Below are 23,219 nucleotides of genomic sequence, written 5' to 3' on the forward strand. Positions count from 1 at the left end.
TTGCATCTGTCAAATGAGGTCCATTTTGCATGTTTACCTTCATAAAGATTCTGAATATACTGTATGTAGAAGACAATGCACAAAATATTGTAAAGAGGAGATGCAAATGCAAGGTAATTTACCGAATCTGAAACTGTGGTAATTTTATTTGCGTCTTGTTTAGCACATTTGGAAGGTAAAGCGGCGCATATGCACGTCTTGCCATTGTAGCACGGAGGCGGCAGGGGCAATGACCATGTAGAGACACCATCTTGCATTCACTTGTCAACCTATCCTCCATCCAGCAATGCCATTTTTGAGCTTTGGAAAACCTCCCTGAAGTACTGCATTCTCTTACATCACATTTAGTTCTGGTAATAACAAGCTGTCATCATTATTTATACTGTAGTGTGTATTTTGGTATGGATTTCATCTCACCATGCAGGTATCTGAGTTATGTCAAAGGAGATAACCTTATTTAAGTACTTGAATATCACAGCCCGGTACATTGTATATTTTTTAGTAGTGTACAACATATGTTTATTACATTAAAGTTACATTTTAAACATAAACATTTGTTTATGTTTCACAACATGTTGTAATGGGTTGCACGGCGGTCTAGTGGTTAGCATGTTAGCACCTCACAGCTAGGAGACTCGAGTGCAATCCCACCCTCGGCCATCTCCGTGTGGACCGGGTACTCCGGTTTTCTCCCACATTCCAAAAACATGCTAGGTGAATTAGCGACTCCAAATTGTCCATAGGTATGAATGTGAGTGTGAATGGTTGTTTGTCTATATGTGCCCTGTGATTGGCTGGCCACCAGTCCAGGGTGTACCTCGTAAAAAAATGAATGAATGAACATGTTGTAGTGTAAAACGTGTGAATTGAATTGTAAAATACATTTTGCGACTGTTAAAAATTAAAAATTACAATGAGAGTAGATCACCCACTCATCGTGTATGAATGCACTCGTTATTTGGCATATTTAGCAGAACAGTTCCATAGTATCATCCTTTTATATATGTACAGTAAAGGTAAAAGAACCACTGGTTTTGTCTTCTTTCCGAAGCACAGCACATGCAGTCACTTGCTCACACGGCACAGCTTCCTTGAACGCAGCAGTGTGTTTCCAAACCCAAAACGGAATGCAGTCAGTTCACAGTGAATGCACCACAGCCCAGGTTGCACCTCAGAATTGCTTGTTCTATGTGACGGAACCGGCGTTAACATCACTGAACAAAGTTGCCTATGTGTGTGCAGTCATGCACAAGGGTTTGAGTCCAGGTGTGTTGGTAGATAGAGAAAAAACGTGTTTTTTTTTTTTCTTCTGGAGAAATGCCTCAAAAGCAGATATTGCGGCCGCTTTGCTGAAATGCTATGAAATAACATTTTCAAGTGAATACTGTGTATTGCAGGAAGTGATGCGATATGAGTGCAACTCATTTTCTATGCCAAATGATACTCAGAAGCTTTACATTATTAATTACAATTTAGCAATGTAGTCGCAAGTCAGGCAGAGTGAGATGGGCCTGAGGGCAGTCCTCCTCTTGACTGGGGTGGTACCGCTGCCGTTTTTACTTTTACACCTCCTTCGCTCTTTCTCAGGGGAAGCAAAAATGAAAAAAGACAAAAATATATATTTATATTCATCATGTTTTATTTGTTCGAATTTGTCCTTCACAGTGCTGCTTTGTGACGTGGACTTGCCAAGCGCAAGGATGGAGTCATCATTTTTAAACTAGAGTTGCCACAATCCAAGTCCAATGCAATTATCTCTAAGCAATTTACATTTTTGTCATAAAGCATGCTCATTATTTTGAAAATAAATGCAGTGCTCTCTCTCTCTCTCATTGTGGCAAGTGATTTGATATACAAAGCAACAATATGAAATTATCTTTTCACACTGCATTGCCGCTGCCATCTGGGAAGAAGTTATGCCACCACAGTGTCACAACAATTTAATCTCCTCCCACCTCATGGACAGGGGTGGCGGAGGGGTGGGGTTGGGGTGGTAGTTTTTATCTTTGGGTCTGGATTGCCTGACTTCACTTCTTGCACTATTGTGCTTACTTTTATTTTGAAAGGCGCAGTCCATTCCATGTATTATGAATAGAATAAATATGCTTCAGACTGAAAATAACAACAATTTGTTCTGATTCTGTTGCAGCTTCAGTATTGAGCCCAACTATGATTTCTTGTATATCTACGATGGGCCAGACAGCAGCGCTCATCTGATTGGAAGTTTCCAGGACAGTAAACTTCCTGAGAAGATTGAGAGCTCCTCCAACTTCATGTACTTGGCATTCCGTAGTGACGGCTCCGTGAGCTATACTGGCTTTCATTTGGAGTACAAAGGTACTGTGGCCATGCAGGCTTCTGCAGTATATGCATGCTTTATTTACAGTAGCTAATGGTTTAGTCTCATGCATGCGGATTATTGAGCTGCAGAGCATCTGTTAGCATATTAGCATATACGTATGCCATCTTTTATGGTTACACGATTATACTTTTATCATACTTTGGCGTAAATATGTATTCTCTTGAAGTTACAGAGATTTTCTGACATGTTATATGACATCGCCATCGGCAGTGTAATCCACCGATCGCAACTCACTTGGTCTCCAAAGTCCAGTTCTGTCCATCCATCTATCCATTTTCCTCCGCTTATCCGGGTCTGGGTCGCGGGGGCAGCACTCTCAGAAGGGAAGCTCAGACTTCCCGGTCCCCGGCCACCTCCTCCAGCTCCACCGGGAAAACACCAAGGCGTTCCCAGGCCAGCTGAGAGACATAATCCCTCCAGCGTGTCCTCGGTCTGCCCCGCGGCCTTTTCCCGGCTGGGCATGTCCGGAACACTGGTCCAGTTCTGGTGGGACATAATTCCAGGTAGTCGCTGGTGACGGACGGTACACAGGGATTCGCCAAGAAACACAATATAACACAGAGAAAGTGGGCATTTTTGTGATGCAGATGTATTACTCTTTTGAACGCATATTGTTTTGACAAGCTGAACTCCTTATTTGTGAAACCCCAGTGACTATATTGAACTATATCGAACGACTATATTGTTCCAACAGAACTGGTGAACTCCACCACTGATGCTGATGTCATCCAAATCCAACTATCCCTTTAAAGTGGGGTGGTTGTTTTTTGGGGACGCGGGACACAATTTAGTTGAATTAAACTGTCCCCTGTGAATGCATACCAGAAATGTGTGCTTGAATTTCCATCAGATTTAAACCTCTCTTGCACAGCAGTTCTTCCCATTCTGAATGTGTTCTTTTTTGATTGCCAGCCAAACTGCGGGAGGCATGTTTTGATCCAGGGAATGTGATGAATGGCACTAGAATGGGCACCGACTACAAGCTGGGATCTATGGTTACATTTAATTGTGAGGCTGGATACCTACTGCAAGGCTACTCTACTTTGACATGCGTCATGGGCAACAGCAAGAGACCGGAGTGGGACAGAAGCAAGCCAAGTTGCCAAGGTGAGAAGCAAAGCTGCTGGGTCGATATGTGGTGCTTTATGATACCTGGGACTGCTTTTTAATAAATTGCAGTCAATCTTTGAGGTTCCCAACAAAAAAAGCATAAAACCAAATACACAAACAAGAAACAGCTGGAATTCTCATGTGTTAAAAATGTACCATTCCTAAAGGGGACCTATTATGCTAATTTTCCGACCCTTTGTATTGAGTTGTGGACTCCTATAGAGCAGCTACACACAATAACTTTTTAGACTTTGCAATGACTGGAGGGATAGTGTTCATTGTCGGGCACACTTTGTCAGAGGTGCCCTTGGTGCGGTGGAGCTCAGAAGCCGGACATGAGGGCGCCGTGTGGACGCACAGCGTGTCCGAAATGCCGTGTGAAATGCCGTTGACATATGGAAATCATTTTCTCTTGCTGGGAAATATAATAACTTCTGCCCAAGACTGTTTTGTAAACAGAGTAGCAGAGCTTGGGAGACGACAAAGAGTTTATCTGGCTTACAGTCATATACCCATATAAGGACGTCAGCGTCTCTGTGACATCACAAAGGGGCAGTTTTACCACGCCTTCTGAAACCGAGTGTTTTGATCCATCCCAAACTTCTTTCAGAGCTCACTTTTAAATGTGCAAACTTCATTATCTGAAACTTTGGCGTGGTTTAACACGAGAATACTACATTGTAACTACATTTATAGGGCAGAAAAATTGGAAAAAGCATAATGGGTCCCCTTTAATAGTTTCATGCCTGGTGGGATCCCACTGCAATCTATGAGGGTACATTTTATTATTCAACTCCATTTCTACATTATTGCCATTTTACAGAGTTTTGGATTATCACAGGGTCAAGGACAGAAGTAGTGAACTTTGAAGATAACCACCCGTACACGCTTTCATTCACATTACACCTTTTTAATACTTTCCAACATATTTAATCTGCCGTGGCTGGATTACAATTCCTCTCATAGTTTCAACGGCGGAGGGAGTCTTACTGTGGTAGCAGCAAGCAATTCATTACTTTTACAGTCACTGAACAGCCGTATGTGCTTTACAAATGTGTCCATCACCGGCTCCCCATTTAGCGGTTTCACCTTGAAAACAAATTTGAACTGATGACTTTACAGTCCAGAGGCTAAACGTAATGACCTCAGCCGCCCAGCGCACGGCCTGTTGATGTGCTTGTGATTCGGCAGGTAACTCGAGGTGATGATGCATCCCTAAAAAGCTAAACATGTCACTCCATGCAAATTACTGTTACCCCAACCTAACACTTTGTTGTTGAACTTTATACCAAAGAGTGGATGTCGTACATGCATGCGTATATTCAGGGTTTTACTCAATTGAATAACTATAGTACTATCTACAGTACATATATGACGTCATATTCCAAGTTTGCTCTTACCCTGAATTTTAGCTTTCATACATTTCCAGTGAACCATTAGCCTCCATTTTCATCAGCCTTCAGTATATTAGATTTGTCCTTTTGTGTTGTGGCGGTTCCATTATCGGCCATATCTGTCCAAGTGAATTGAACTACGGGGCCGGTTCAGTATTCTTTAATGTATTCAGATTTAAATCTAAAAAAAAAAACAAAAACGTTGTGACCCATTTATTTGCAGTTATAATGATAGTACATTTTAATTCTACATGTGAATGGACACATCCTGTGGCGGCTGTTGGTGATCATTATCTCTTTGCCATTTAAAAGGAATACAAGTTTAACATACTTTTTGCATAATATTACTGCACTTTTTTGCCCATCATCCACAATCAAATAAAACACGCACACACATATTTCCATTTTTTGTGCTTTCTAGATATTCACCTTGTTCTGCCTGTTTTTCGCTAACAATAACAATAATGGGGATTCATCTATTCCACCTTTTAATCCCTCGAAAAACATCCCAAAACCGCCAACAATGGTTTGTATATGGCAGTAACAGACATTCATGATAATATATGATACGTGTAAGTATTTAGGATGCATTACCGGAACATCTTTACTGGGGGCATTGGTTTCACAGAGTGCATCGCAACTAAAGTTACTACCTTCAACCACAGCCCACCACGTTGGGACAAATGAGGATCCAGACCCTTTATCCTTTTTAGCCTGAAGATACAGAGGATGAAGCACAGGTTTTAGAGGCTGAAACATTGGGGCGGACGGGGGTCGAGAGGCTCGGGACCGGCAGCATGACTTGGTGGTGCAAAGGCGGAGCTTGCCAAGCCATGGCGACCGGTATTAGCATCGATGTAAAGGCCTTCTGTATCATGACGACAAGTTGTTAGCGCTAACAAGTCCTGCAGTTATGGAATTGTTTTGCACCCCCCCACGATCAACTGGAATAGTGCATGAAATCAAAAGTAGTTTCTCTCCTGCAATGACAATGTTGCTATAGCTTGGGGAATATGGAAGTCATTGCATGAAAATTTAGCTTTTTTCACTGTTTTTATGTTTTTTTTTTAGAGGCTTAATAGATGAAATAGGTGAATCCCCATTCTGTACATTGTTCGGCAGAAACTGCCAACATATGGCGGCTATGAAAAAATGCACAGAAAGTGAAAGATTGTTGTCTCACAAAGGGATTGTGCATGATAGGCAACACTTAAAAAGTGAGGGTTTCCTTAAATACATTTTTAAATTAGATCTATAATAATCTCTACCTGCCTTTACATAACTTGTCCATTTTCTGCCGGCAAATTATATTTCTGTTTGGGATTATATTTCTACGATATTTTGTGTTTTTTCGGTCATTGGTGCTAGTTTTCATGTCGGTGTTAAGAAGGTTCCTGAAACAAACACTCGACTTGATTGTCATGTCCTGGAAGTCCTTGAAAGTCCTCTCCAGAGAGGACGCTTTCTAAATACTAACAGTGTCAGCATTATTTGGCAGATGAAAGTCATGCTGACATATCAGATTTTGATGCCTTTTTAACTTCCGTACAACAATGACAACTTTCAATCATCTGAACGGATGTTCTTTCTGACTTTCAGAATGCGAGTCAAATACTTCAATACCCGCAGCTTTACCGGAAATATTTAACCAACCTAAAAGTTAAATATACTGTATTTTCTGGACTATAAATCGCTCCGGAGTATAAGTCAAACAATGCCAAAAATGCATCATTAGGTAGAAAAAAACATACATAAGTCGCACTGGAGCATAAGTCGCATTTTTTGCAGGTAATTTATTTTAACTACTTGACCAAAACAGACATTACGTCCTCTTGGAAGGCAAGTTCTAACAATAAAAGAATAGAGAACAGGCTGAATAGGTGTAAGATATGCTACCACAATGCTTATTAGCTACACAAAAAATAAACATGAACATAAAAGGTGTCCAGTGTTTATGTAACATAAACACTTTTTTCATTTATAAGTCGCTCTGGAGTATAAGTCACAGGAACAGCCAACCTATGAAAAAAAGTGTGACTTATAGTCCGGAAAATACGGTATCAATATATATTTGTATATACAGTAGAACCTTGGTTTATTTTTTTATTTTGTTACCAATTCAGCCTCGGTGGAGGTCTGCACGCCAATCAGTGCCATTGTATTTTTACGTGGTTATTAATGTATTGCTAAAACAACATGGCTAGCCATGCGGTAGGTCCTGATATATCTTTAATACTGTGAATTAGTTGGCCCTTTTTCCTGACTTTTCTTCTGGTAAAAGTAGACATCGAGTCTTGCGGTCAAATCCATTTGCAGTCACATGAAACTTGTGCGATTGTGTTTGCTGATGTATGACATTTTGATGTGTTTAGAAGCACGCTGCTTGTTTTGTTCCCTTTGGGTTCTAAGCACGGAAACATAAATCATATGCCCTTGTCTGCTTAGAGCTCTCAGTCCCTTCCAAAAAGTCCCCAACGTGTCTCTCAAATGACAAATTATTCTGGCATCTCCGTACTGGCCCGTATACATGACAGCAGGTAAAAATCCAATGGTGACTTTTCATCATGGTGTGCTTACCTGTGCAATTGCTGATGGCACCGTATTATTTTATTTCCCCCGGTGTTGTGAGCTGCTTGTTTTCTCATTTTAACGGTGTCTCTCCATCGCTTCCTTCCCTGTCACTCCAGCTCCCTGCGGGGGTCACTTCACAGGTTCAGAGGGCACCGTGCTGTCCCCCAACTATCCACATAATTATACCAGAGGCCAGAGCTGTGTGTACGACATCTTTGTCCCCGGAGACTTTGGTAAGCCTTTTAAGCATTTTTTACAGTCACTTGTTAGAAAGGTGCATTCACTGTGTGCATGGTGTATTTTACTGTATGAAATATTACACACTGATACGCTATGGGGTTTGTGTAGATAGTCAATTCATGGTGAGGTCCACCATGACAGGATGGTAATGGTAATGGTTTTATTTCATTTAAATATGCATCAGATTACAATTAAATGCATCCTATAATCAGTTCCCAGTTCCACATGTCCATGTCTGGTACTTTTACAATCAGTAACTGTTACATTTGTTCACTTCCTGCTTTCCATAATACAGTTTTTTTTTTTAATTTTGTAATTTTTTGTCCCGTACCAAAATACGAGGTGATATGACCATACAATGACATGTGTACCATAGTATGGTCATATCACCTCGTGCCACCTTGTATCACCTTATGTCAAATAGGATGCACATGAACAAAATTATCTCAAGTATCAATACTTTTTTTTTAATTTTTAAATTTTGTAATTTTTTGTCCCGTACCGAAGTACGAGGTGATATGACCATACAATGACATTATGTGTACCATAGTAACTGCCCATATATTGATATATGATGACTAGCGTGTCAGTAAAGCTCATGATCAAAGAAGCTCCAGCAATTTGCTCGCCTGGAGCACAAATCTATTTTATTTTATTTTCTATCGTGCTTTTCACCCACAAAGGCCGCATACTGAACCAAATTAAAAAGAATAAATATTGAAAACTCTGAAAGCGCCTGTGATACGATGCCACGGAGCTCATTTTTGGAGCTCCACACATGTTGTGTGTGTGTAATAAAGAAAGAGTTCCTGTTTGGCGTTCCATTGAGAGATGGGGAAGCCCAGGCTCAGGCGAAACACAAATTGATTGTGTTGACATTAAAAATGCTATTGGAGGTCAAGCTCAGGACCGCTGTGGGAAATGGCTCGAGAGAGCAAACTCACAGGTCTCAGTTTATCCTGCGCCTGGCGATATACATAATTCAACAAAGATCTCTGGAAGACCTTGATGTGGTTCTGCTCAATATTAGATGTTAAAAGCTGTTGAAATCACAAGACACTACATAAGGCTGCTTCTATTCTTTTTTTTTTCAAACCTTTGGCTTCCATCAGGTATGGCATTAATCTTCCGTGTTCAATGGTTGACATTCTCCGATGGTATTTCCTTATGCTCCCGTGGTACGAAGAGTTTAATTTGTGTTTGTTTTTATCAAAATGTTGCATGCTTAAGCTGCTTGCAAAGCTTAATGGCGTGTATGGGACTCCAAATGCAATTCTGACTCGTTTGCAAATATATTCCCAGCATCGCATTCACTAAGGAGACTTTTATTTAAAACTACACACTGTGTAGTGCGTTTTGTGTGCAACCATTTCAAATTCAAATCATGCATAAAGCACACTGAGTGCCCGAAAATAATATTAACCCATAATTGTTCTTCTGTTCATAAGTCCATTTTGTATGCATTGTCTGTGGTGGAAAACAAGCTCTTACCAACTTTTAGCTTGCAATAAACACACAAAAACAAAACTGGGGTCTTGCCAATAAACTCTATACCACTGGAAAGCCTTTTATGGACTTTTTAAATGACACACCATTTATTTAGAACATGCATTTGCTAAATAAGTATACGCATATTGCATATCTAAAAAGGGGCCACATTTTCACTTCCCATGCCAGACATTGTATTCTACTTTTGTTATTTGGTGGTTTGGATGATTGAATTATTATTAATATCAAGGCAGAAACTAGATATACATATAACCTGGAAATTTTTACATTTGTACCCCCTCGTCATGCTAATTACAAAGTGGGTCACACACCGCTGTGGGATGGAATTCGACTCAACCAAAAGTCATGCAACATGATTGGGTCACTCTAGACCAGGGGTGGGCAAACTTTTTGACTCACGGGCCGCATTGATATGACAAAATTGACGGGGGGGGGCAGACTATATATTTTACACGTAACAGTTCGCCTGGTATTATTGTATCTGTAAAATTGTCATGCAATCTGCTATTATTATTTATTATTTTATATTCATATTTAAATATTTAAAAAATAATAAAATATTATAATAATTACAATAAAATTAAAATAATAATTATTATATTATTATTATGTAAAATATGCAAATATAACAATAATATTATATATAATTAATATAATAATTAGCATTAATATAATAATTATAATAATCATAATAGTTCTAATAATAATTATAATAATCTAATAATAATAATAATAATAATAATAATTATTATTATTATTATTATTATTATTATGTGCTTGTGTCCCTTTTTTCAGGAGCACTTTGTAAACAACAGACCATGTCAAAAAACGAAATTGATAAAACCATCAAAAGGTTGGCTCAGGCCATGATGCCAGGTTGTATTTGGGTTTAAATGACATTCTTTGGAAAGATTAGGCGGGCCGTATTCAAACACTTGGCGGGCCGGATGTGGCCCCCGGGCCGTAGTTTGCCCACCCCTGCTCTAGACCGATGGTTCCCAAAGTGGGGTGCGCGTACCTCCAGGGTATGTCAATTGCCATAGGAGGTACATGAATAAAAATGAAAACAACTGCGCCTGAACGCCTCACAGTGCGAGGAGACCGCAGACAAATGTGAGCGCAAGTTGTTCTTTGCAACAAATAAGTAAGTTTGAATGTTTACTTTGTGTGTAAGAGTGTTTCATCTTGAAGATTTCATTTGTATTGACGTTCCAATTAATTCCCACACGGCACAGCGGTGAAAACCCGTCACTGTCAGTGGAGATTCGAAAATGAGGCTGTATTGCTGGTTTTATGTATTTTTGTACTTTAGATACTATTAAGAGGTAGTGGTTATTTAAAGTTGAGTCGCCACGGGATTATTCCAGTCAGATAATGGACACTTCATACTCCACAAGCAGGATCAGAACCAGCAAACCGCTGTCAGTACAGCTCAAGTTTTTTCTAAAATGCGACATTCAGGTGAATCGCACAAACCAAAGTTAAAATAGTGTTAAACTCTAAAATGGAAAATGCAGAAAGAACCGCCTCACGGGAGAAAAGTATAGATTTGTCTTTTCCTCATACCGCCCCAACTGTAAGTGGCCAATTATCCAATAAGCACCATCAATACACCACCAAGGTTAGAATGCCTGCTCTGTTGCATGAAAACACCACGGGCAGGACAACTAACGTTTAAAAGAAGTAGAGAAACCCTCAATTCTCAATCGGCTCTCGATCGACTATGGAAACACACATCTTCACCTGTTTAAAACAAATACTGGATTTCTAGAACTGAATTAGTGGTCTGGCAGAGCCATGCAATCTGGTAGCAAACATGCAGCTCCCATGTCAGCTGTAGTCCACTGGGAAGCATTGTACCAGGGCAGTGATTGTGTTGTTTACATCTAATGTATTATTAAAGTAACACCCCGTGGAAAAACAGCACAAAGTGAAACAAAGGACTCATACGACCATGTATGTATTCATGCAGACTGGCTTGGGGGGTGCATGAAGGCAGATCTGTTAGAAGCCATATTTGTATCTGCTACATCCATTATGTCCGAAGCGGAGGACGAGCTTTCGCGGCGTGTGAGTGCCTTGATTTCAACTATTCCATGTCATCATGCAGTACACCATGCACACTCACACGATTGGAGCAAATCATTTTAAGGACATGCTTATTCAGTTTTATCTGCCACACATTGTACAAAGATACTGAGTGTATATGTGGTCCGAGTTATTGTATAACCCCCGTCCGATCACCGGAAGTCACACAGACTGTAAGGTAGCATATAATCAACGGGTTTTGGATTCACGGAAATTAGTCCAATTGCAACCTGGAGTGACCGGTGTTACTCTGTTAGCTGTGAAGCAATTACCGGTACTTTACATAAGGTGGCCAGAAATATTTCAGTATTGAACAAAGCAAAACATGTTCTCAATCTGAAATCACTCCACACTCTTTATTACTCTCAGGTTCTACCATATCTTACTTATTGTGTGGAAATATGGGCTAATAACTATAAAAGCAATCTTCACTCGCTAAATGTACTGCAAAAAAGGTCAGTAAGGATAATTCATAATGCCGCCTACAGAGAACTTACTAACTCCTTATTTCTAAAATCACAAATACTTCAACTTGCTGATATAGTTCATCTTCAAACAGCTAAAATAATGCATAAGACTAAAAATAACCAATTACCTAAAAATGTCATCTAATACTTCTCTACAAGAGAGGAGAAATATGATCTCAGGGAAGAAGTACACTTGAAACACTTATATGGTAGGACTACGTTATGCTAGCCATAGCATTTCAGTATGTGGAATCAAACTATGGAATGGATTGAGTAAGGAAATCAAACAATGCACAACGATGAGCCAATTCAAGAAACAATACAAGCAGTTGATGTTTGCTAAATACAAGGATGAAGAGTCTTGAACCAGTCATGATGTGCAATATATATCACTATATTGACACTTACTATGGTACACATTATGGCATTGGATGCTCATATCACCTCGTATGAGGTACGAGGTGCATTATTTAAAAAAAAAAAAAAAAAAAAAAACAAAAAACCCTAAACTGTATTATGGAAAGCAGGAAGTGAACAAATGTAACAGTTACTGATAATAAAAGTACCAGATGGAGGGGTAGGATTTAATAAGCTTTGCTTCTTCCTACTCCTTTTGGACATGTGGAACTGTGAACTGATTATGTGATGCACTCAATTGTAATCTGATAAACCATTACCATAAAACCATTACCATTACCATTACCATTATTTCTGATGAAACATCAGCAATGTCAAGTTTTTATACAATGTGACCAGCAATGAGTATAACGAAAATCCTATTACTGTATTTGATATGCATTGTGGGTATCAAAGATACGTGAAATAGGTCCACGGTTTAACCGATAGCGTTCTGTAAGCCGTCGGGACATTGTGTCAGCCTGGTGGAACTGGCAGGGAAAGGTCAGTTGGAAATATTATGACTCAAGGGTTGCATACCTTGACGAAGCTATATGGATTTATATCCATAGAAAAAACGTTGAAGGTTGTATTACGACCCCAGGATTCATATACTGTATGTGTTTAACTGCTCTGCCTTCAAAGAGATATGCCACGTCAGGTTCCGCTTACTAAATGGAACTGGCTCTGAATTGGGAGCAGTCCACATCAAACTGATTAAACGCTGTGCTCTTCATGCTTATTATGAGACACGTATGATAAAAACATTGCAGTTGACATTATTTTTAGGCTCATGGTTGCCAGCTACCAGCGGTTGGGTGCCAGATTGAAAGCTGTTTGAATTTGAGCCAAGAGACCCCGTGGCTCTCATAACGCGGAATAGAAATACCACTTGTAGACCGATAAATCCAAAAGTTGGTTCTTCCATCCTGACGTATCTTGTATTGCTGGTGCGTTCCAGCAGGAAGTACAATAATGTCCTGTAGGTACAGCTGAAGACAGATCAGAAAACTGAGCAACTGAGGCACAACTACAAAATCGGATTCTGGGCAAGAACCCAGCTTTTCAGGATGACTTGATTTCATGTAACAAATGGTCAGTATTATTTTTGAATGTTTTAGCTTTTCACTGATACCGTGCTGTGTTTGCGAATGATTTTATTCCTCCATGTGATCTCTGTGTTTTTCTAGCTGGTTATACTATAAGTACTTTCTTCCAGTGTTGTTCATGCACAAGCCAAATTGTTAGCATAGCACAGGAGGGAATAAAATGCGAGTCGGAAATTCGATTATTGGAGGTATCTCTGACAAGTTATCGATGCAGCTAATGGGGGGATATGCACGCATGCTTGACGATATGAATTACTGTATTCCATCCAGACTACCAGGTATTGTGTCAGAACAATTCCTGTGGATACCAACATATCCAACATCCAACATACAAAATTCATGATTTACTGATAACTGAAGCGCCAATCTGACATCTAGAATGTTTTCCAACCGTGCAGATTGAAATGTTACTTCATGTTTTCACATACAGTACATGCACGCATCCTAGTCAGAATTGTTTACCCAAAGCCAGGCTGCCCTTGATAAGGCAGAATAGATCTTTAGAGGATGCTTTATCAACTGCTGTAGGTTTTCTTGAGTTTTATTTTGCACTTCGACTATTTAGCAACACAAGTCATAATAGGCTATCAGATCCAATATGTGATTAAAACACAGTTTACATTTTATACAAATAGTCATGTGAGCCATCATTCCTTCACACTCACCACTGACGAGTGGTCTGTGCTTTATGCCGCCATTCCAACATCATCAGCAGTACCTACGAGGTGTGTCTGGCTGGCCCTTTAATGTTTAATTATTGTCTGAAATAATACTTGCAGTCACATTTCAAACAATACCTCAGCTTCTTTTTTGAAATGCTGAATTATTCATGGCACTCAATCTTTGCCTAGGGCACTGCTTGTAAACATACAGACATACACTGGCCCACAGGAATTCACTCTTGTTTACAGCAAGTTCAACTTCCAGTCTTTCACCTTTTGAGGTGTTCAGCCAATATATGATGTTTTCATATAACCAAGACTGGCAGAAAAAATTAAAACAACAACTGTGCATGTAGCCTTACATTAGTTATGTAGCAATTCCATACTGTCAATGAAACAATATCGCTGGTGTTTCGTATATATATTCGATATTTTCTTAAAACTGGTGTAATTAAGTGGGATTCTTGACATTCGTGTCTTAATTATTCTCAATCTTATTAATAATAATTTTACATTATTAATACAAATATGATAATATAACAATTGATAAAATATATTGAATTTAGATTTTTGATTAGTATTAATCTACCATTGGGGGGTTAAAATATTTGCCTGTTTTTGAAATCATACATATTCAGGGGGTTTGTCTGCAGTCCAAATGATTATGTTACTGTTGTAATATTGCAACTTCATTCTTTGATTATTATACCGTAGCTTTTTTTTTCAGTGTGAAAACTTTTTCACACATTTGCACCCCTTAACAAATTTGTTAAACAAACAAACAAACAAAAAACCATAACTGGTTAGACCCCGGTGCTTGCCTCCGTTGCTATCATGTGTAGCTTCAAAGTAAATGTAAAATAAATTAGTGGTGTGTTGACGGTGAAGGAAATGGCTCTTGGAGCCAACCATGGGGGCTGGCTCTTTGAAGTGAACAAGATGTTTTCTTCTTATGTTTTCTTCTATTAAAGCCACACATGATTGGTCAACATGTATGGTAATAATATAAGCAAATATAAGCAAAACGGACGGCAAAATAAATCAATCTGAGTAGACATTTGGGAGCTGTGCATGCTACAATCATATACTAGACATATGATACAGTAGCTGCCATACAGCATGTCAGGAGCACAGGCCGCAACATGAAATGTGAGCTAAAGTGAGAGTACAAGGGGTAACTGTGGGAAGGAGAATAAGTAAGATGACGTTATAATGACTAAGAGGGGTATAATGAAGGATTCTGGGAAGGAAATATAGCACTGCTGAGAGTTATCATGAAAGGGTTGACCCCGAGGGTGACCGTTGACTCATCTGTGATGTTCACTTGAGTGGAAGATCATGCAAGGCCGCCTCTGTCATTCATGGCATCTCATACAAAAGATGACACATATTTTACTGTGGGAGGTGAGAAAAATGTGATAAGGACGAGATCGGTGTACAGTCTGAACTTGCCAGAAATTGACGTGCAATTTTTCCAAATCATGGATGGATCTGTACTTCACGACAAAAAACCCTGTTGGAGCTCTGTTCCGATGACGACTAAGTAAAGTTTTAGTGAAAGTCGAACCTTTACACCTAATTAACTCACACTTTACACAGAACTCTGACATAGAATACAGTAATAAAAATATTGCAGACATGAAACTGTAATAAAAAAGACACAACTCCTTACTTGTATCCGTGTGGTTGGCATGCACACTGGAAGGGGCGTTGCAAGAAATGGAGAGAAAAGCTTATTGGGTGGAGGAAGTGTTGTGCAAACCGGACAATCCAACTAACAATTGCCCTCTCACCAACAAATGACTCGAGTCACCTTGTTGTTTGATTTTTTGACCTTGAATTGTAGTATTTTTATGTCCATTCTTTCAAAACCCAAAGTTCTGGAACCGGATTTGACTCTTTCAGTGGAAAAGTGTTCGTAAGCATCAAATCCCAATAGAAAACCCAGTTTTGGCGCAACCATTCAAGCATAATGGTATCCTCTGTCGGCTTTAGCTTACATTCTTGTCAATGTGATGACCCTGCATTAACTGCGAGAATCGTCAGATCTGTGCATTTCTTGGTAGCGCTCTACCAACCACAATTTTCAACCTTCAGGCTTTCAAGGATTATTTTCCGTTTCAAAGAAAAAAAATCCTATACATTGAGAATGATCCCATCAAAGACATTTAAAGTTATCGTGATCAAAGGTGTTCTGCCTGTTGGAAGAATTAAGGGAACCAAAACTGGGTCAGGCTGAAATTAAGCGACATAGTGACAAAATGTAGGAATACCTCTTAAAATTAAAACTCGGAAGTCATTATTCCCTCCTCTTCCTCTCTCGAGCTGACCAGTCCATAAGAGCTTTTAGTCCACAGAAGGAGGAGGGGATTTGCTTAAGATAGATAAATGGACTGTGTGCCGCTCGTACCGAGGTGAAGCCGCTAAGCCCATGCCAAAAAGGCTAATGCAATTTTGCTGTGAGAATGGCTCATTAAAAATATATGCGTCTGTGCTGTCGTATAATCCCTTTGGTTTCTGTAAATGAGGCCTGTGTATGCTGTCAGAGCCCAGAAGACCGGTGCTGCCACACGGCAAAGATGACAGGTACCGCCTTCCATAATTCATAACCAGAAGGACAAACACATGCTGCTATTTTTTTTACCTTTAGGCTGTTTTCCCTGCTTTCTTTAACACCTTAGCTATGCTTGTTTTTGTTTGTTTGGTTTTTCTTTCTCATCTTGCGGGAGATACTATCAATACATCAGGAAGGGAAATGGAGTGCAGAGCCAATAAAACAATGTATTGGTGCTTACCGCGACAATTCATACACGGCGTATGAAACATGTGACACTCATTCAAGCTAGAAGAAATAATTATTGCATCACCTCTCGATTTGTGTACATATTCTGGTTAGCATACAATATGGTGTTTATCTTGGCATGGTATGAATACACTCCCTGAGTGTAACTTTTCTAGGGATGTCCAATGTCGTTTTTTTTGCCCATATTGTCCAACTCTAAATTTCCGATTCTGATACTGATATTTGTAACATGACATACAGTATCTCCTATGGTGGAACGAACACTTATGTGTTGTACACAGCGTTTTTTTTTATTTCGGTTTTCATAATCCGGAAAAAAATCAGATTCCGATTTCAAGTTTTTATACTTATATATCCGGCCAATAATTATCGGTAGCGATATTTATTGGACATTTATTTTCATCTGAAAACATCCAGCTTGCTATATGGAAACTCCCGTCTCCCGTCTATGATGTCATCAGCAGTTGACTGTGTAGTTTTTTTCCAACTAATACAGTCTCAAAAATGTTTTTTGAGAACCAAAAACACATTTTTATAGTTTTATGATTATAATTCTGCATGCATGAAACAATTCTAAATGACTATAAATGATGAATGGACATTGAATATTACTTTAACCTTCAATGAAGACGTGATTGTTGACAACACGAACACAACCTTCGTGTTTTGCCATGAGTTATTTCTTGAATTCAACAACGGTGTTTCACCGTTTTTATCAAAATGCTGGCAACTTTCTTTGGTGCCATTGTTGGGGTTATTTTGCAAATGTGATGGAGAGAAAAGCAGATACAGTAAAAAAAAAAAACACTTTTGAATTCAACAAATAAAAGATGGAGTCTGTGTCGATCTCACTGCCACACCGTGTCTTTGTCAAAAATCCCGTCTTCCAAAAGTGATTGTGTTGGAGTCTTACCTTGTGGTGGGTGCAGCTTCATGATGCTAACCAGGGGTCCACCGTATACGGTATATGAACCCTTTACGCAACCTTTGATTAACAGTGATCACATTCCACAAAGCGCACACACAGCAGCATCCACCATTATGTTATTACTCCATGCTACGGTCCCTGAAGAGAATTTAGAGTGTTGCTTCCCCGGCTCCCTGATGTGCTGAGCTTGATATTTGGGATGGTTGTGGGGGACAGCGAGGTCAAATTCTTCATAACACACATTATTGTGTGTGAAAACGAGTCTTTGACAGCTTGCTCATATTAGAGTGGCAATCGTAAATACAGCGGACTTAATGCGCCAGGTGGGACCTTTAACCACACGATCTTTCCTTTAACGAATCCGACAAGATCTAATTATGTCCATTATAGGCAGCAGCGGAATTAAGACAATGTAAAGAATATCATTTTGGAATGGGGAAATTCAGGTTTTGCTTTAGCAGGGATCCAGAATCCTAATGTACTATACATGCAGTATGCACACCAGGCAATGAGTAGTAGATAATAATAATAATAAATACTACTCTATGCATAGAAGTGCATCATTCCGAAATAAGAGCACAGGACAGGGAATGTTTTACCTTGTCTGTATGGGAAGAGTGAAGAATATTTGACCAAAAAGCATCTCTAGGAAGTAGACTACCCCACAACGGAAAGTGAATGTTTTTACATGGTATATGATTAGCATTTGTAGAATGCCTTGCCTCGCTGGCACACACGAGCCTTCGGATAATCCATCAACTATGCCCTTAAGCGACTGAAAACACATAAAACACAAGTGATCCAGGAGATGATGTTCCCTCGCTCTTCCCTAGGACGATCAAATAGCAGTGGGAGCAGAGAGAGAGATGCTGAAAGAACCTTTCGAAGATGATGACATTTCTCTTCGCTGTTGTATTTGGACGAGCCAGTCGGTGGAACAGGCTTTTGTTTTTGACAAGGAAGCCCCCCCCCCTTGCCTGAAATGACATGATGGCAATTGAAAAGTGCAGCCAAACTTTATTGTACTGTAATAGCATTAAGTCAATCCAATGCTTCCATTACCGTATTTCCCATCTTCTCCTGCAGCTGGCGTCTCTTCAATATCAGTGATTTTCTCTTGGATGTAAAACAATGCTGTCAGCCTTTCTTTTTATTTTTGTATTTTATTTTAGGCTTTTGTGTTTCAACGGTTACAGTGTATCCCACAAAGTTATTGGAGTGTAGCAATGGGCTTGGATATACTACACTGTATTCTATGCTTAGATACACATTCCCAAAATGAAGTCATATGTATAGATTAGCACCATCTATATGGACGTGTTCGCCATCCGATAGCTCAGCATGCATGTGGGAAGTCTTAAGAACCGAAGTGGCGGTCTCTCCACAGGTCTTTGAATCTTGGTCTCCTTTGGCTGGATCATTTGGATCACATCATCAAACAAATTCTAATATGAGTCAACGATAACACAACTGACCACAAAATACACTTTAAAACGTTAACAAATTTTATTATTAAGAGGAAAAAAAAATCCCAGTGTGGAGAAAGCGATGGCCCCTAAATGTAATAACTGCTTGGGCCACCTTGAGCAGTTGTTGTGGGAACTTTTATGACTTGGATGAGTCGTTGATGCATACTTGGGGTCATTTTTGGTTGGCCACTCCTGGGAAAGTCCACCACTGTTCCAGGTTTCCGCCATTTGTGGATAATGGCTCTCACTGTGGTTGGCTGGAGTCCCAAAACTTAGGAAATGGCTTTATAAGATTTTCCAGACTGATATATCTCAATTAGTTAATTAATCTCAGGTGCTGCATTTTGTGTTCAGTTGTGTTGTCATTGTTATTTTCATAACAATCAATATATCATTTTTGTTTGATGAAATGAAACATTTAAATGTGACAAAAAAAATAAATTTAAATTTAGATTCTTATTTTACACACAATGGGCCATATTACCTGTTTTTGTAAATTTTTGGCATTTATATCAGCACTAAAATGCTCGTCAAGCTGGTCTCCGTTCATCCACTGCTGTATCACCACCTCTTACCAGCAGGTGTGTTGCTGTCACATATGCCACCTCTATATATATTCATAATTACATTAGAATGCCATCATTCTGTGAGTGGTATTTCCAAGGCCAGTTAAATAGTAGCCTTCCCAGGCTGGGTTGAGTGAGAAGAAAGAAACCAGGTGGCGTTCAGGAATCGAATGCATAATGAATTGCTTTGAAAACCAGATGCAGGATGCACACGGATTGGCAAAGCAGCCTTTTCTCACTAAATTTGGCCTTTAAGTATAATATATCATATTCGCGCTCATTACATGCCAATATGATACACAGGATTGCTGTTTTGCATGCATCCTATATATTCCTATATATCGGGTATATGTACATATGTTAATCACAATACACTTTCAACTTTTTATATGGTACTCATTGAAATACTATTTTTGGGACATTTAATAGATAATTTATTGGTGATCCCATTTGAATCGGCCTGATCTATTTCTGGATCTGGGTTGGAATCCAACTTGAAATGCATGAATTAATATGTGTACTTGTATAAATGGTTGGTTGTCGACAGGATGGTGACTGACAGTCTAATGGTATGCTGCAACGTGATCATCAAGTCATCACATACATGACCCTGCCGCACAACTGCCTCTGGTTGATGAGCTGATGGTCATGCAATTGTATATTTTTTAATTAATGGACCCAAATATTCCAATTGCATTTGGTTTATTTGGAAACGGAAACAGAAATAATTGAACCTTTGTATACACTTCATTCCGAAAGAAAAGTGCCAATCCGAGGGGGTGGAATATTCCCTTCCCAAATCCAATTGAGGTACCCGCTCAAACGGAAAGTTGTCAGTGTGCGTTCTTCTTTGTCGTGTTTTTCTTCTTCTGTTATTTATTGGCGGTTGGCAAGCAGATATGACGTAACGCGCAGCTCGAGATGTTCTTCAGTTTTAAAAATGGAGGCGAGGAATCGGCACTGGACTTCTGCGGAAAGTTTTTGATCCAAACTCATTTCAAGACTGGACGAACGAAAAACCTGCAATATGGAGTTATTCCAACAAGTGAAAGAAAAAGTCGGTATCACGTGATGTTGATGTTTACGTTTTACTGCGCATGCCCCATTGACTATTCTGGTTGATTATAGCGGCACATGTAGACAAGACATTGGAATATTCCTTTCCATGTATACCATTGTTTTCGGAAAAGACATTCGGAAAGATTCCAAAAGAGAAAAACTCCTCATGTAAACGTGGCTACTGTTGAGACGCGACACATACTTGGACGTTGCCGTGACCGAGGTGCATCCATTCACTGCCTCAGTCTGCTCTCATAGATACCGCCAGCAAGATAACATGGTCAAAAAGCAGTCATCCAAAATGTGATTGACTCCAGGTCTGTGCACTTTGTCCACATCCAAGCCCGGCGGAGCACCGCATAGACGCGGTGGGATGAAATGTTCACGGTGTTAATGTGCTTGCAAATGTCTGCAGGAGCTGTCTCCGTTGAGTCGGAGAAGCGGAATGCACCGGGAATTGGGAGCTGTCACTTTATGTCTTAAAAGATACAAGACTGTTATGAAGCAAAGCTCAAATATCTTCATACAATCAATACTGCAGTTATTCGTCAGATTTTGTCACATTGACGGCTTTAAATTCCGACAAGAATGGGGTCAACCTTTAATTGTATGTTTTATCCCAGTAAGAGCAGCAGTCTTGCGTTTTCGGAGATGAATGCGTGTCAAGATCAGACATCCGACATCCAACTACTTTGGGATAAATCCAAGTGAAAATGCAGGCATTGAATCGTTGCTCATTTTCCTAGTGCCTTGCTCTGTAGTGCCACGGCCAGGCCCAGAGGACAAAAGATTCATCACAGTCCTGCATAAATTAGGCAACAAATTTACAATGATTTATTGACTTAATATGTGGACGTGATTACAGCAGAGGAGCAGATTGGAGACACGCATGGCTGGCTTTAGATTAGAGGCAGATATGAGCGACATTGCTCTTCCGAGAGTGTGTATGCATGCATTTGTGCATAAGTTTGTGTGTGTTTGTGTGTGTGTGCACGTGTGTGTAGAGACTATTCAAGATAGTACAGTGTCGGTATGCTAATACCACAGCAGTGAGCTGTCCCCGAGGGTAAATACATCTCTTATTCAGAATCTGGTTCAGCCCTGGGCACTCTCACATCCTTGTAGATAAAGAAACCAGGATAAATGTGCTGCTCTGGGTTACTGCACCTTGTTATGTATATATAATGTGTGCGTGTGGATTTTGTTTCCTCTTTTTTTCAGTCATCGTTTTTGTTATTTACTTTTGCTGTATGTGTTCAATCCCGGTTACACGGCGAGTACTCGGTAAAGCCATCCCGTAGAAGTGTATGACGGGATTGTTGGTGTTGGGTCTGGCTCTTGGCATCCTGTCCAAACCGCATTTGGGACATTAGGCGTTGTTGCTGGCCCACGTTTATGTTTGATTATTCCGCTGTCCGTCTATTTGGCACCTGAAATTGTCTCACAGCGATGTGCTAAATTACGGAAGAGCGCCATAATGATCTAAAGTCAAAACGACAGGAAGCTGCTGTGATAATTTGACACCTGAGGGACAAACCGGCAAATTATTTGCCACTTGTCAATATTTAAAATCATATTTTTTTAGGGAATTTCCCAGGTTTTAAGGGCTATTAATCATTGACGTTATAAAGTATAATGTTAATTTTAGAATAAGGGATTTGTTTGTTTCTTTCTTTCTGCGTTTTTCCTGATTTTGAGTTGCCACAGTGGATCTGCAGTTAGACTTGAGCAAATAATTCTCAAAATAAGTTATTTTGTATTTTCCAATAAACACAATTTTCTTTAAAAAATCCACAATGTCCACAGATGTTTAATTTAAAAACTGCTGAACAATGTTTTATTTTATTTGTTTATTAAACAGAAAGGTAATGGCATACTGTAAAATATTTTACACATAATACACATAATATATTTTTGTAGAGTAACTTGGCATACCGGTTGAAGAAAATAATTTTTATTTCATTTTTTTTTGAAAAAGAGGAAAATACATTTTAATAGGATACAGCTTATCCATTTTGTACACTTAATAATGTTAATAATTATTAATAATATTTCACTTTTTCTTGTTTGTATAAAGTATTCTGTTCTGAACATCACTACTTGTGGCCCAAAGAAGATCTAAAAGTTTTAGGATTTACCAAGTCAAATTGATTCGCCGCAAAGACGGATAATTGTACTACTTTTAAGTTTTGATGTGTTTTTCCATCTTATATTTGGCCAGCCCTTTCTTGCATTGCAAGCACATGTTGCCACTTTCAGTATTTTTCTCTCCGAGAGCAACTTTCAACCGGCTGCTGTCGGCCCCGTAAGGCTCTTGGATGTAAGCAACGCACGGGGCGAAGCTCTCCGTGGGTGGAAGCGGTTGCTGTTGCATTGCAGCATGCCATTAAAATCTAATCTTTGGGGCAATGCTGATTCAGAATTGGCTTCGCCTCCGCATATATCTGCGTTTTACAACATACTAGAAAGTAATAAAGATACTCTAC

General features: G+C 39.5%; 1 protein-coding gene across 3 annotated transcripts in view; it reads left to right on the top strand.

The window, feature by feature from the left end:
• LOC131105461 (CUB and sushi domain-containing protein 3-like) overlaps positions 1 to 23,219 on the top strand; it is a 234,974-nt gene that overhangs the window by 99,525 nt on the left and 112,230 nt on the right. For all 3 annotated transcript variants that reach the window (XM_058053596.2, XM_058053597.2, XM_058053598.2), the window contains exons 29-31: positions 2,150 to 2,337; positions 3,275 to 3,469; positions 7,554 to 7,670. In XM_058053596.2, the coding sequence (XP_057909579.2) occupies positions 2,150 to 2,337; positions 3,275 to 3,469; positions 7,554 to 7,670 (500 nt within the window). The remainder of the gene's footprint in view (positions 1 to 2,149; positions 2,338 to 3,274; positions 3,470 to 7,553; positions 7,671 to 23,219) is intronic.

Source organism: Doryrhamphus excisus, linkage group LG5 (assembly GCF_037039965.1).
Source record: "Doryrhamphus excisus strain RoL-2023G ecotype Guam linkage group LG5, RoL_Dexc_Guam_v1.1, whole genome shotgun sequence".
NCBI lineage: Eukaryota > Metazoa > Chordata > Actinopteri > Syngnathiformes > Syngnathidae > Doryrhamphus > Doryrhamphus excisus.